At 41.5% G+C, this 15919-nt stretch overlaps 1 protein-coding gene across 7 annotated transcripts in view; it reads left to right on the top strand.

Annotated features, from left to right (window-relative positions):
- The window catches only part of Ankrd26 (ankyrin repeat domain 26), a 60981-nt gene extending 45809 nt beyond the window's left edge, over nt 1-15172 (top strand). For 4 of the 7 annotated variants that reach the window (XM_006506023.3, XM_006506022.3, XM_030255354.1 and 1 more), the window contains 7 exons: nt 579-691; nt 4777-4906; nt 7692-7982; nt 8620-8834; nt 9868-10096; nt 10701-10746; nt 13316-15164. In XM_006506023.3, the coding sequence (XP_006506086.1) occupies nt 579-691; nt 4777-4906; nt 7692-7982; nt 8620-8834; nt 9868-10096; nt 10701-10746; nt 13316-13449 (1158 nt within the window). In that variant the 3' untranslated portion in view covers nt 13450-15164. Of the gene's footprint in view, nt 1-578; nt 692-4776; nt 4907-7691; nt 7983-8619; nt 8835-9867; nt 10097-10700; nt 10747-13315 lie in introns of those variants that run through there. The other 3 variants (NM_001081112.2, XR_001785122.2, XM_006506024.3) reach the window with 3 other exon arrangements.
- The last annotated feature ends 747 nt before the right edge of the window (nt 15173-15919 follow it).

Below are 15919 nucleotides of genomic sequence, written 5' to 3'. Positions count from 1 at the left end.
TCTGTGAATGAAGAGTTTATTAATAAGGAGCCAAGGTTTATAGTTGTAATCCCAGCATTTGGGAGACTGAAGGCAGAGAATGGCCAAAAGTTAGAGCCAGCTTGGGCTGGATAGTCAGCTCCAAGCCAAGCTGTGAAAAACTTAAAGCAAAGTGAAGCAAAACCAAATCTAACTGACAAAGCCCAAGTGCCGGCACGATGGGTCAGGCAGATAAAAGCTCTTGCCACGAAGCCTGACCTAAACTTGATTCCGGGAATCTGTGTGCTGAAAGGAGAGCACTGACTCCTGAGAGCGGTCCTCTGACTCACGTGCACACACGCACATGCACACACACATCCACATGCTCACGTGCACACACAGATTCACACAGATTCACATGTGCACATACACACAGAGACACACAGACTCACACATGCACACTCACGTACACACACACATGTGTGCACACACACAGAGACACATGCACAGGTACACATGCAAAATACCCCCAGTAGACACACAAGAGAAATAATTTTTTAATCAAGTAAAAACAAAAAGTCTTTTCTTTCTTTTCTTTTTTTTTAAAATTCTTTTCAAAGTCTGAAGAGGATAAGGAAAAACTGCAGAAACTTACCGAGTTGAAGGAGTCTCTGGAATGTACTGTGGATCAAGAACAGAAGAGAAGCAGTGCGTTAGAAAAAGAACTGGCAGAGTAAGGTTTTACTGTTTCCGTCTTCTCAGCCGTTCTGAGCTGATGGAACTAACTGTACTAGAGCCTGCATACAAATTCATTTCTCTCTCAATTCATTTTTCATAAGTAAATTACTTTAAAATTGACTTCAGAAACTGACGAGACTGAAGGTTTTTTCCTCCCTAAGATACTGCGTTTACGCTAAGGTTTTCTGAGACGGTGCAGTGTCTTTGGTGTAGAGTGTGAGCTGAGCTGTTCATCAGCTTAGAGGCTTCACTGGCAGCTCGCTCCCCATCTCTTTCCTTCCTTTGCAGCATCCTTCTCCTCACCATCTGGTTATTTCGACATCTTAAAAACTTATATCTGAGCCGGGCGTGGTGGTGCACACCTTTAATCCCAGCACTCGGGAGGCAGAGGCAGGCGAATTTCTGAGTTCAAGGACAGCCTGGTCTATAAAGTGAGTTCCAGGACAGCCAGGGCTACACAGAGAAACCCTGTCTGGAAAAACAAAACAAAACAAAACAAAAACAAAACAAGAAAACCTTTATCTGTGGTTTTCTTTAATTATATCATAAACTACCTTTATATAACTTATATTGTCTTTCTCTCTTGTTTTTGTTTTTTTGGTTTGGTTTGGTTTGGTTTGGGGTTTTGTTTTGTTTTGTTTTGTTTTGTTTTGTTTTGTTTTGTTTTGTTTTGTTTTGTTTTGTTTGAGATAGAGTTTCTCTGTGTAGCCCTGGCTGTCCTGGAACTCACTCTGTAGACCAGGCTGGCCTTGAACTTAGAAATCTGCCTGCCTTCCAAGTGCTGGGATTAAAGGTGTGTGCCACCATGCCTGGCTCTTTCTCTCTTTAGTTACAAAACTTTATTATGGAGAGAAACTTGTTCCATGGGCATCTCCCATGTGTATATGAGGTTTACATGATATTGAACTTCAGGTTAAAATTTTTAAATACATACACATACATAGCATATAGGCATGCCATCCCTTGCTGCTGGCACCAGAATGTAGACAAGAGGTCTGACTCTGAGGGTCCCTCACTCCAGTTGACCAAGAGGTAAAAGGACCATGGGACAGAAGGCAGGAGATTGTTCAGGATACTCATACTGGGAAAAAGTTGTGCTGCCCTGCAATCCAAGAGCATCAGGCCTATCTAGAGAGGGACTGGGAGACGGGAGAGAAATATGCTTGTGGTCAGCCTGGGATCCAGTTACCATTTTCTTATGTGCTTGGAGACTCTTACCAGTAAAGTGGATGCTGTCTAGGAAGAGCTTGAAATGTTGTCACACTGTGCTTACAGATAGTGTGTACTGTCCCTAGAGTCCGAGGAAGTCTGAGAGGGAAGGTGGATTCCGTTCCCTCGGACTTGTGGTGATGACTGGAGAGTCCAGGCACCACGGCAGGGGCCTGGAACATGACGCTGTAAAAGTTGGCATCGGGCAATCTTTTGATTATCTTGTCCCTGAGCGTCTTAACAATGTCCTGTTTCTCGTGGCATTGCGTCTTTAGTCTTAAAGGAGGATTGCCAGCTAGCTGTGGATAAACTCCTGAAATGACTAAGGTGGCTGCAGGCTTGGACAAGAGCGTAACCCACAGTCAGGGCCACAGAAGGGAATAAGAACGGCGCCCAGACTTTTATCTGCTTTGAGTTTCCTACTGGGCAGCCAGGGGCCTAAACGAGGAGGTAGGACTTCCAGTAAAATTAAACTGTGAGTCTGCTACGGTATCTTCAGGAGACTGTATCTAGGACACCCTACAGATAACAAAATCGGTGATTCTCAGGTCCCTTAAATGAAATAGGGTACTATTTGCATTTAACCTCTTCCCAGCCTCTAGTATACTGTCTCTCCTCTCTAAACTACTTAAAATACCAAGAATAACGTAAATGTTAATTAAGCATGTGTTGTCCTCTGTTGGCTAGGGAATAATCGCAAGGAAAAGGTTTTGCACGTGTTCAGTATAAACGCAGTTTTTCCTTCTTCACCATTTTTAATGCAAAGTCAGTTGAATTCTTAGCTATGGAGCCCACGAGTACACAGAGCTGACTGGTTAGCTCCTGCTTACAAACGTGTGCATGGCTTAAATAAAGCTACGTGAGCATTTGTGTTTCTGTCACCGCCCCACCCCATTGAAAATAGCTGTTTCTCTTATGCATTTCTCCTCGCTCTACTCCTCCCAGTTCCTCCCCATATCCCTTCCCATCTGGACTCACTCCCTTTTTCTCTCATTAGAAAAGAACAGGCTTCTAAGTGATAACAACAAAACATAAGAAAATAAACTAGAGCGAGATAAAACAGACTGTTGGATGGCTGGGCAGGAGCCCAAGAGAAGGCACAGGAGTCAGAGACCCACTTGTTCACACACTCAGGAGTCCCCTAAAAACAGGAAACTGAAAGCTGTGGTATTCACGCAGGGGACCTGGCAGACCCGCCTCTTCCCTGTGTTGCTGGTCTCTTAAAGTGGAATCTTTCCCAGCGTTTGCAGCTTTTCTTTCTTTCTTTCTTTCTTTCTTTCTTTCTTTCTTTCTTTCTTTCTTTCTTTCTTTCTTTCTTTCTTTCTTTTTTTGTTTGTTTTAAAGATTTATTTACTTATTTATTTATTATATGTAAGTACACTGTAGCTGTCATCCAGAAGAGGGCATCAGATCTCATTACAGATGGTTGTGAGTCACCATGTGGTTGCTGGGATTTCAACTCAGGACCTTTGGAAGAGCAGTCAGTGCCCTTAACCGCTGAGCCATCTCTCCAGCCCTGTTTGCAGCTTTTCTGTTCATTCCTGAGATTTTGGGGTTTCTGTCTGATTCTAATCAATGCTTTTTTCTTTTTAAATTTAACTGTCTTGTGTGCATGACTTAGTGATGTGTGCACCAGCCCTGGGCTCTGTGTGCAGTTGTACATGTTTTGGGTTTTTTAGCTATCCCGATCAAAGACTTTGTGATGTCTTCTTTTCTCTGTAAGTCATCCTACACTGTTTTTCTCTTTCATTTCTTGTGAAGTTCTGTTTAGTTTTTCCCTCTACTCAAACTACAAAGACTTGTTTGCTTTTCCCCATTTCTGCTCTGGATGCTCTTGATACTTTCTGGGTTTGGATGCTGATCATTCATTCTCATTCTATACTAAATCCTCATGCTCGGCTGTGTGTTTTGCCTTGCAGAAGAGGAGGGACAACAGGTGACAGCATTCAAGTGTTTCCTCCTGAGTTACCAATATCTGGGTTATAGCTAACATGCAAAAATGGGTTTTTTTGTTTGTTTGTTTTTTATGAGATATTTTCTTTATTTATATTTCTTTTTTTTTAATTAGGTATTTTCCTCATTCATATTTCCAATGCTATCCCAAAAGTCCCCCATACCCACCCACCCCCACTTTTTGGCCCTGGCGTTCCCCTGTACTGGGGCATATAAAGTTTGCAAGTCCAATGGGCCTCTCTTTCCAGTGATGGCTGACTAGGCCATCTTTTGATATATATGCAGCTAGAGTCAAGAGCTCTGGGATACTGGTTAGTTCATAATGTTGTTCCACCTATAGGGTTTCAGTTCCCTTTAGCTCCTTGGGTACTTTCTCTAGCTCCTCCATTGGGGGCCCTGTGATCCATCCAATAGCTGACTGTGAGCATCCACTTCTGTGTTTGCTAGGCCCTGGCATAGTCTCATAAGAGAGACCTATATCAGGGTCCTATCAGCAAAATCTTGCTAGTGTATGCAATGGTGTCAAAAATGTTTTATAGTAATATACTAAAATGGATATAAATAATTACAGGCGTTCTGTACATGATTACAATATTAACTCTGCCTCCCATGCATAGCATATTTTTTCTTCATATTATTTACCTAAGATTTTAATTACATCAGAATGCTTTCAGATTTTAAGTATGGTAACTTAAAAATTATCTTTTTGTTGTTGTATTTTTTGAAACTGTTTTCTCTGAACCGCTTGCTCTCAAAGAGATCTGCTGCTTATTTTATGACTCCCAAGTGCTGGGATTAAAGGCATGTGCCACCACACCCCCAAAATGTATGTCTTTTAAATGACAGAACTTAGTATATGTTTAAATAATTGTTGGCTATACTCTTTAAAGTCTTCATTTATTCTGTTCATTTTTGCAGATTTAAGGAAGTCTTAAAAATGACCAAAAAAGAATTAAATGAATATGAAAACAGAGAACTTAATCTTCGTCAAGATATAAAAAACAATCACCTTGAAATGGATATCCCAGTTAGTACACTAATAAAAAAGGTAATTTTAAATCAGTTTTGGGGATGAAAAATAACTTAATTTTAAGTAACATAAATCTGTGGATGCATTGAAGTTTTTATATTGCTTCACGGACTTTATGTCAATGAAAATTGTATTTTCTATTAGAAAGATGTACTGTTGAGTCTTACATCTGGAACCCAGGCTGCAGTCCATCACTATGTGATCCTAAATGAGTAACACATCTTCTATATTTGTTTATTGGTAGCAGTTTTATTGGACTGCAGTTAGCATATCCCATACTATTGTGATCCCTTCCACTTCAGGATATTTCTGCTACCCTAAAATAACACTTTCATCTATCACGTGCCTCCTCTGCATGGCCTTACGGATCCACCAAGTCAGCTTTGTCCCTGTATCTGCCTGTTCTGGCATTCCATGTCAGTCACCATATGTGTTCTGACTTCTTCGATTTATCGCTGTGTTCAGGGTCCATCTGTGTTGAAGCAAGCATCCTTACAGTGTCTTCTTGTTGTTGAGTCTACCCTATTGTATGATAGAACGTACATTATATTTAACATACATCACTTATTGCTTCACCTTGCTTGGGTATTAATAGCATTGCTGTGGAGAAGTGTAGCTTGCATCTATTTTCGTTTTTCTTCACGTGCTTAGGAACCACAGAGCTGTGTGGAAACTGCTAGACTTGAGCAGCTCCCACAAAGTGGCCACACTTTGTAACCAGCGCCATTGGGTTAACAGTTTCTCCATAGCCCCTGGAACACTTGTTTTCCACCATGTTTACAAGTTTCCAACCTAATGACGTGACGTGATGCTTGGTTACGGCTTTCCTTCGCTGTTTCCTAGGAGTGAAGGAATGGCGTGGAACATGTGTTCTCATGTGACTCTTGGCCATATGTGTGTCCTCTCTGGAGAAACGTCTGTTTGAGTGCTCCCCTCAAGGGTTATCTTCTTGAGGTTGTTGTTGTTGTAAGAATCCTTTATATCTCCTAGATATCTACAGATAAAACAGATACAGGATATTCAAGTATTTGCTCTTGTCTTGGTAGCTTGCATTTCATTCCTTGATGGTGTCAAACACATGTTGACAAAGTCCATTTAATCTATTTCTTTCCTTTAATATAATGTCTAAAAAGCTTACCAGATCCAGTCACAAGAACTTATACCTGTGCTTTTTTCTAAGAATCTTATAGTTTTATTATGTTTAGATAGTATGCTCTGGGTTACTGTTTTCTATGGGGGTCTCCACTCGTCCAAGCAATGGTTTTGCTGGAAAGACATAGTTCACATCATTCTTGATCAAACTTGCTGGAGTCAGCTCACCATCGATACCTGAGTGGACTTTTAGTCCCCACTTTGCATGCAACGGTGCCAAATCAAGTTGGGTTCTCAAGGGAGAACTTTCCAGTCATGTTGCATATGGCTGGATACCGTGGTAGTAGCCTATGGCCGCAGAGTGAAGGCCTTTACTTTCACTCCTGTGGAAACACTGGTTTTCATCTAGAAACTTGTTTTCTGCCTTGCTGACCCATGACACAATGTGAAGGCAGACTTGGAAAGGCAGGGTCCATTCATCTTCTTAAGTCAAACCTTTGGTGTCTTGCCGAGTGCTTCTCCCTTCGCTTCTGTTTGTCTCTGGTCGTGGGCACGGGATCCGCTGGCTCAGCGTGTTTGCATTTATGCCACTGTATTTCATTCACGCATTACCATTTCTAAGATCGTCTGTAGATCTTTGCCACCTAGAAAGAAGATTAAGTATGCGCTCCCAGCTTTTCTCATTGGAAACTGAGCTGATTCCAGAGTTCAGATTTGAATTGTCTTTCCTTCCTTCCTTCCTTCCTTCCTTCCTTCCTTCCTTCCTTCCTTCCTTCCTTCCTTCCATTTTTCCTTTAGGATCTTGCCATGTAGCCCAGACTAGCCTTGGACTCACGGTCTTCCTTCCTCAGTCTCCTGACCGTGGGGCCACAGGTGTGCTCCACCAGTCCTGCTCTCCTTTCTCAGCCTAGCATCTGATTCTTAAGGGAAGCACCAGAGTGCAACAGTGGCCATGTCAGTTAGTTTAAACTGTAAGATGTCACCACTCCTCACCAAAGTCACTGAAGTTTTCGGTGCCTGAACAACAGTATATCCCTAAGACTTCTCTAGAAATTGTGGGGCATAAAGATAGGGATCACAGTTACAGATTTTTTTGTTTGTTTGTTTGAGTGATTTTTTTTTTCAGACAGGGTTTCTCTGCATAGGCCCTGTTGTCCTAGGTTGACCTTGATTTCAGAGATCTGCCTGCCTCAGCTTGCTTCTGCTTCTCTGCCTCTATTCCTCTCCTTCTGCCTCCACCTCCGCCTCCCAAAAATGCTGGATTAAAGGAGTGTGCCACTGTGCAGATTTTTCAAGATGACAAAGAAGGAAAGATAGGAGACATTCACATAAAATAAATCTAACGTGAATGCTGGTGTGTAAAAAATAATGATCACAAGTATGCTTTGTGACAGCTGCTACTTTTGACTAGAAACCTTATGAGTTGGGCATGGAAGCGCACACCTTTAGTCTCAGTGCTCAGGGGGCAGAAGCAAGCAGAGCTCTGAGTTCGAGGCCAGTCTGGGCTACAAAGTGAGTTCCAGGACAGCCAGAGTTACACAGAGAAGCTCTGTCTTGAAAAACCAAAAAGAAAAAGAAAAACCTGATTATTGTTATTATTGCAGGCTATATTTAATCGCATCTGTTCTTAGGTAGGATTTGTGATTGCTTTATGCTGCCCTGTTCTCGGCTGCCTTCATCATCACCAAACTGTAGCATTTTATTCCTGCAGATTGATGATCTTACAGCAAAACTGGAAACTGCATCTTCAAAATGTCTACATCTGGGTAAAAAAAATCAGCTGCTTCAGCAGGAGTTACTATTGATGAGGACTATACAAAAGAAGTGTGGGAAACTAGAGAAGAATAAAAAGCAATTGGAGCAGGAGGTCGTGAACCTCAGAAGTCACATGGAGAAGAACATGGTGGAGCACAGCCAAGCACAGCAGTACGCGCGGGAGGTCGAAGAGCGAGCGAGGCAGGACTTGGTGGAAAAGTTAAAACAGGTCAACCTCTTCCTGCAGGTCAGCTTGTTTCCATGGCCACTGTGGTTCTCACACTCTAAGGGAGAGATGGAGTGTGTGTGTGTGGGGGGGGGGGGGTTGCACAGCGTCCTGTGTCTCCTCAAATCTTAGAAAAGGACACGTGCTTATCCCTAGAGTTTTAGAAAGTTCTAGAGAGAAGAAGACACGTGCTTATTCCTGTGTTTGAGGATTCTTTGTTGTTATAACTCAGTGGACCTTTCATTAGAGACTCATTTGACTTTCAAAGCTAGTTTGCAAAAACTGAGATTGTTAGAAGGGGAACAGAACAGGTTGACATATGAAGCACACGAAACTCTCACGTTACTCCTAAGCCATCTAGTTCAGGCTTTCATCTGGAGCTGATTGAGTTCTTGAAATGATGAGATCACTGTGTGCCTATGTGTCGTTCAGAGCTGGGCATACCCGCAGTGGGAATGTGTTCAGTTAGCATGCACCAGGCCCTGGATTTGAGTCCCAGGACTAAATAAACAAAAGACGATGAGGAAGATTCCATTTTTTATAATTTCCTGTCTTAATCCCAGCATCAGCATCTGCTTTCACATGTTTCATTCAAAACAACTGGACAGTAATGATTCGGGTTATAACTGCTTCTGAAGTGTGTTCTCTCGATCTGTAGGCTCAAGCAGCATCCCAGGAGAGCTTGGAGCAGTTAAGAGAGAACAGTAACGCTTCGGTTAGAAGTCAGATGGAGCTCAGGATTAAAGACCTGGAGTCCCAGCTCTACAGAATGAAAGCCCAGGAAGACTTCGATAAAATAGAACTGGAAAAGTATAAGCAGCTCTACCAGGAAGAGTTCAGAGCTAGAAAATCGCTGTCAAGTAAACTAAACAAGTAAGTTCTAACATTGAATCTCAGAAAAGAAACTCGGGGCTTTAGCTCTACAGCATCGTCTTCAGTGAGACTAGGAGGCTGTGAGTGCTATAGACAACACTAGAAATAATGTTCATTTGGGATAGCTTATATTCTTTTTTTTTTTATCCTTCTGTCTTAGTTAATATGGTCAACTTTAGGTAGATATTTTTGAAGCTTTATAGTTAAGAAAGTTATATTATTATAAAATTGCTTATTCATGTTCCCTTAAATAGAACTACTAATAGGTTTGATTGTGTTTTGTTTTGTTTTGTTTTGTTTTGGGAAGATGATAACTTGGTCCCAAGGATCAGGTACTGTAATTAATATTCTCCTCTGAGCAATTTCAGCATTTGGTATTTTAATATTCTTTGATTGTCGTCTGTACTGTTTCCAGTAGAGGTCCCTATAAACTGTAATTGACAGGTTTTCTAATCTGTGCTTTTACACGCATGTGCGATGCAGGGAAGCAGTAATGTGAGACTGAAGCTTCAGCACGGCGCCTCTTTCTCTCTCAGCTGTGGCTCTGAGTTATTCCTAGTTTATCCTGAGTAATGGGAGCGAATGCTTACATGTCTCCACTTCTATGTCTTCAGGGAGTGAGATGTGTTAATTATACACAGTGGCACGTCTGCTGTAGTGAAGCAAATTGATACATCAATCATCTCCCAGTTACCACTTAGTGTCTCTGATGAGGCCCTCAGGAAGCCGGGAAGCAGGGCCCTTCCAAGGCACCATGGTTCCTGGTGAAGCTGCTCATCCCAGCAGCCATGTCTCTCCCTCCTACTTGGCTGGAATTTCTCATGTGTTAAGATTCCCTCTAGAAATACCTGCACTTTTTAGAATAATTTTAAACCTGCAATCCTCAGTAGCTGCATTCTGTCAGGTTTTCTAGGCTGTGTCACTGTTGAGTTGCAAATTCCTTGTATTCACCGCAACCTCTTAGACAGCCATGACTCAGGGTTCATTTGGGACCCTGGAGACACTAAGCATTTGCCCTCTGTGGTCTTCACAGGACCAGTGAGAAGCTGGAGGAGGCCAGCAGCAAGCTGCTCCTGGAGGAGCAGCAGAACAGGTCCTTGCTGAGCACTCTGAGTACAAGGCCTGTTGTGGAGTGTCCTTGTGTTGGAAGTTTCCATAATAGTTTGGTATTCAACAGAACTCTTATTCCAAGAGAAAACATAGTGGTTCCTACTTCAGGCCTACAGCCATCAAATAAGAGAGTGGAGATCTACCTGACCAAGGTTAGTGTATTTCTCTGTTCAAGTTTCTGATAAAATTCTCACTTTTAATTTAATACATGATACTGTTTTGCTTGGCCAATGCATGCTGTCATAGGAACTTATATGAATGGAAAAACATTACTAAAGTTTCTAGAGTTCTCGTTTCAGTAGGTGCTCACTGTTGCTTGGTTCAGCGACGGTCGCTAAACCAGTACATTTCTTTAAAAGCTGTGCTTAAGTTATAGTTTGGAAAATAGATATGGCTGTGACTAAAGGTATAGCTTGGGACATCATGACACACCTTCTAAAGACACTTTTCCCATAGCATCATTCTATTCTAGTGACAAGAGAAGGGCAGACATCCAGAGACCTACATGTGGATGTGTATCCTTTAGAGGAATCTGATAGAAATACTATTATTAAGTAAGTAAATGTGTTGGCTTTGAGGATTTAGCTCAGTGGTAGAAAGGCCCTGGGTTCGGTCCTCAGCTCCAGGGAAATAAATAAATAAATAAATAAATAAATAAATAAATAAATAAATAAATGTGTAGCATTGCATAAGATTAATTTCTGAGTTAAAAACTTTCCATTTTCTTAACCATTATAAATATTCATCTCATTTCAGATGCATCAAGAGTTGGAAAAAAGTATAAATAGAGAACTTAAAGAAGGTATGTGCCAAAATTTATGAATTAAGGTTAGATTGACTAATTTTTAAAATAAATTATAAGTATTACATGACCTAATTTTCCTTGCTCAATGAATGGATTTTACAGTAAGCATTATTTTACACAAAATTAAACATATGAAGGTATTTCCTTCGGAGTTTAATTCAGCAAATGTTTGTTTCATTTGAATACTTCATATATAAGTACACTGCATTAGCGTCGCTTCTGCCTCTACCCTGCCTCTAATGCCACCCACGTTCTCCCTCCCCTCAAATTCATGGCCTCTTCTCATGTATGCAACCTGTAGCCCAGTTAGCATTGCCCTTGCTTGCCTGTGCTCTGGACTAACCACTTAGGAACAAGGTCTCATCCTTGAAAAAAGAACGGTTCTCCCTTTCCCAGAAGCCATCGCCTGTCTCTAGCTCTTCATCTCAGGGTACGGCTGCCTTAGGTAAGGCTCCTGTTGCTGTGATAAAGAACATGACGAAAGTGACTTGGGGAGGAAAGGGTTATTTCATCCTACAAGTCTGTTGCTGAAGGAAGTCAAGTCAGGAACTGGGAGTGAGGAGCTAAACAGAGGCCATGGATGAAGGCCACCTACTGACTTGATGCTTGCAGCCTGTTCCCAGATAAACTGTGTCATTTTTATACCACCTCCCCACCCCCCAAAAAAAGCCAAGTACACGCTTTGGATTTTTCCTCTACCCTTGTAGGTATGCAGATTGGTGTGGTCTTTGGAGGTAATGTGGAAGCAGTCATACTGTTGGGAGTTCACGGTTCTGTTCCATGATGTGTCCTGCACTAAGTGTAGGCTTGTGACAGAGGTGTTCTGTTTGGTGATCGGCACCACACAGTCACTTGTTCTTTGATTTTGACCAGTGCTGGTCTCTGTGATAGTCTCCATGTGCTCACAGATGAGAGCTACACATATCTAAGGCTATGAAGAATGAGAAATTTCAAAGGAATGTGAAAAGTCTTACTTTAATGACATGATAGTGTTGGGTTCTCCTCTAAGGTCTGAGGCCTGTCCAGCCACAGTTTCTTGGCTAGTTTATAATATCAGGCATGAATTCCCTCCTGTTGAGTGGGCTTTAGGTTCAGTTAGACACTGTTGGTTACCCCCAAGGAACAAGGGCCACTGTTGCATTATTGGGGTATCTTGCCTGTCCAGTTGTGGTTCTCTGGCTTTACAGCCTGGTAGAGTTAACTTCCTCCCTCGGCAGCTTATCCCAGACCTCCTAACACTGCGTGCTGGCCTCTGGGAGGAGCTCTCTGGTCAGATCCAACTTCTTAGTCCTTGTCCTAAGTGTCCAGTGTCTTTGGCAATAGGGCTTTACCATCAACCTCTACCAGGTAGCCAAGGCTACATCAGCGATATACATATCGTTGTGGGAGTCCCTGGTACCCCCACAACCGTTCAGAAGGAGGAGTCTCCTGACTGTTACTGGAGTTTTTCATGGTTCCTGTCAGGAACATTGTAGCTTAAGTGGCATAACTTCCTTTAAGGTTTCCTACACAAATCTTTATACACACACATGTACACATACCCTACTCTTTGGCAAATATAAAATAATACAGTTCCCTGGGTCTGTATCACACAACCTCCTCCCGTGTTCCACTTCCTACTTCCTGTGGCCTGCATCCTGCTGTTATTCTCTCCATCCCCTCCAGCCAGTGCTCCCTTTGGACTTCTCTGGGCTTTGGTTCCATTGTTTAGAACTCTGTATAGATCCATAGTTCACTCTTAATTGAGTTATTGGTTTTCTTGATTCTTTGGTATTTATATATTCTGAATATTAATCTTCTGTCAGCTATACTAAGATTCTCTCCCATTCGAGAGGTTTCCTCTTTATCCGACTGTTCCCATTCCTGTATGGAAGTCTTTTGGTCTATGAGGCCACTCTGTCAGTTGTGCTGAGCCATCTGACGCCTGTACCGGAAGTCCTTTGTGCTGTGTGTGTCCTGTAGGGTGCTGCCTTGTGTTCTCCCAGCACTCTCAGGTTTCTCGCTGACGTCTCACCCGTGTAGAGCTGGTGTCATGCAGGCTGATACAGAAGAATTTAGTTTCGTTCCACGGGTGGACATCAGCTTTCCAAACACCATTAGTCAAAGAACTTCTCTTTCCTCCAGTGTGTATTTTTGGAATCTTGTCATATATCGGCAGCTATGAATATGTGGTCTTACAACATGGTCCCAGTGGCATTCTGCTCCACTGGTCCAAGTGCCTGTTTGTGTGCCGGGGCCATGCTGGTTTCAATACTCTTTGATGTCACCGCTATGTGATTATCTGCAGTGAACTGTATTGTCTCATCTTGTCATTCCTGTGCTTGTAACTGTAGCTTCGCACATGATTGTTGAAGAAACGAGTCAACAACACAGACACTTTGGTATTCACGATGATAATTAAGTATGCACCTGCAAACAAGTTAAATTCAGTCATGAGTGTGCACTGCAGTTTCATATGCAGATTACCAATTCAGTCTCAGCTCTTCTTCTGACTTGTGCTTTGTTAACTGTGAACTCTTGACATATAAATATATATATATATATATATATATCCCTTTCTTTCCAGCTACTGCTGAACTTGAATCTGAGTTCTGCAGAGTTTCTCCCCTGGGATCTGCTACTAAAGCAAGCCAAGATCAACTCTCAGACGCATCGCAAGAATTTATAGACATTCTAAAGAAAAAATATATGATCTGCTGAATTTAAAAAGAGAAAAAGGAAGAAAAAGTAGAAGTGGGACTTTTTGGGAGAGAGGATCAGAGAAGTTAAAGGGGCACGTGCTGTGTGTCTGAAATGTCTCCGTGGCCTGGGTGTGGTGGCACGTGTCTTTGACTCCAGCACTTGGGAAGCAGAGGCTGGTAGATCTCTGAATTCAAGGGCAGTCAGAGCTACATGTCTCATACTGAAAAATAAAGTCATAATGGAACCTACTATTTTGTACAAATAATACACATTAATATACATGATCTAAAATATAACATTTTGGGCTGGAAAGGTGCCTCAGGAGTTTGAGAGCACTGGCAGCTCTTCCCTAGGTCCTGAATTCAGTTCCCAGCATCCATATGGTGGCTCTAACCATCTATAATGTGATCTGGTGTCCTCTTTTGATGTGCAGGATTATGTGCAAATAGAACACTCATATTCATAAAATAAATCTTTAAAAAAAGAAAACAAAGATATAAGTGCTTATTAAAATAAATAAAACATATTTATTAAACTGTTTATATTTGTATTAACCATATAACTTGAAAGCACGAGAAAAACTTTTTCGTCATATGTATTAGAAATTAATATATTTACCAGGAGTTTTTTGGTGGTCGTAAGCAGATTTTGCAAGTATTATTGAACCAGTATTACTAAATTTTACTTATGAAAACACCCTAAAGCGAGTTGTTCAAACAACCAAGTTACCGTGAATACTTTGGTGGGATGAAATACCATCCTTGTGTTTATATTTTTCTATTTTTGTCACTCTGCATGGGCCAAAAGATTTAGCCAGACATCAGTTCAGTTCAGTAGGCTGCTGCCTTGGCCACTGTTAATGTTTTCACGGTTCCCAGCCATAGTGTTGCCACCAAACTTAACTTTAATTTTAAGCACTGATCATTCTTGATCCTGTGGAACAGCACGATGACCTAAGGCTTTTCACCAAGTCTCTTTATTCATTTGCTGGTTCATCCTTGATAGTTTTTTCAAGTCATAAAATTAGGGAGAAGCTCAGGTAATTCTATCCCGCTCGTCTGAACCATTTGAGAGAGCCTTGCTGCCGGCCATTGTCATTCCTTACTACTTCAGTATTTATTGTAGTTAGCAACGCTCTAAGTAACTGTAGTGTCGCCTTTGTAACGAGAAGGCTAACACTAACAGATTCCTTTCCAGCTTGGCTTCTTCTCTACAGTGTCCTTTAATAAAGACTGGTCCCATTCGGACCGATGGGTCCCAGGTACTGACGTTCTGAGACTCCTTCAGTCTGGAACATTGTTCAGTCCTTCCTGGACTTTCACGACCTTAAATCTTCAAGGGGCAATTCGTGTAGTATGTTCTTGAATTGAATTTTTCTATTTTATTATGTTTCATCGCGCATTCTTGGCAGAAGTATTACAGAAGTAATTTTTCTCACTTAATCCTATTATGTGATCTCTAATATAGATGTTTCTCTGTTATTATGATGTTGATATTGATCACTAGAGCAATTACCTACTGTTTTTCCTCAGTATATTTACTTTTGTTTTGTAATAATTGATATGTGGAGAGATAATTTGTGACTGTAAATATCTGCTTCTTATCAAATGTACAATATATTCATTTACTAGTATTCATGTAGATTAATGGCTCTTTATTTTATTTAATGAGATATAAGTTATTGATAACAAATTATTTTTATATTTTAATAAATTAAATTTTTGAGAATTTCATACATGAATCCTATATTTATACCATTTCCACCATTTTCTCTCCCCTTCAGCTCGTCCTAGGTCTCTGCCAGCTCCCTCTCAAATTCATGGCCTCTTTGACTTGTGTGTGTGTGTGTGTGTGTGTGTGTGTGTGTGTGTGTGTGTGTGTGTGGTATGTGTGGTGTGTGTGTGTGTATGTGTGGTGTGTATGTGTGTATGTGTGGTGTGTGTGTGCGTGTGGTGTGTGTGTGTGTATGTGTGGTGTGTATGTGTGGTGTGTGTGTGCGTGTGGTGTGTGTGTGTGTATTGTCCCTTGTGAGTTGCAGACATGACACATTTATTCCTAAATACATATCTTCTAAAAACAAGGGGCTATCATTGTACCCATGGAGGAATAATCTGAATCAAGAAGATCAATATCTAATCTGCAAGCCCTTTTTCAATTTTAACAGTTATCTCAATGTGTCCTTCTTATAGAGAAAAAATTCAAAATGAGAATTTGTGTCTGCCTTCTCTCTGTGCTGGCATGTTTGTCTGGCTAGAGTTTGCAAAGGTCTGTAGCATGCTGGCACAGCTGCCCTGTTGTAGGGAAAACTCTCCTTTGATGGTGTCTACCACCTCTCTGGCTCTTACAGTCTTTCTGCCCCTCTTCCATGAAGATCACTGCCCCACCTACGCTTAGCGCTGCACAATCCAGGACCTAATATTGCTAGTTGAGAGTTTCTGTGATAACGGCTGTCCACTGCAAAGAAAAGATTCTCTGATGAGGGTTGTGT

This window comes from Mus musculus, chromosome 6 (assembly GCF_000001635.26).
Source record: "Mus musculus strain C57BL/6J chromosome 6, GRCm38.p6 C57BL/6J".
In the NCBI taxonomy this organism is placed as follows: Eukaryota; Metazoa; Chordata; class Mammalia; order Rodentia; family Muridae; genus Mus; species Mus musculus.
This window is presented reverse-complemented; position numbering and strand designations above follow the sequence as displayed.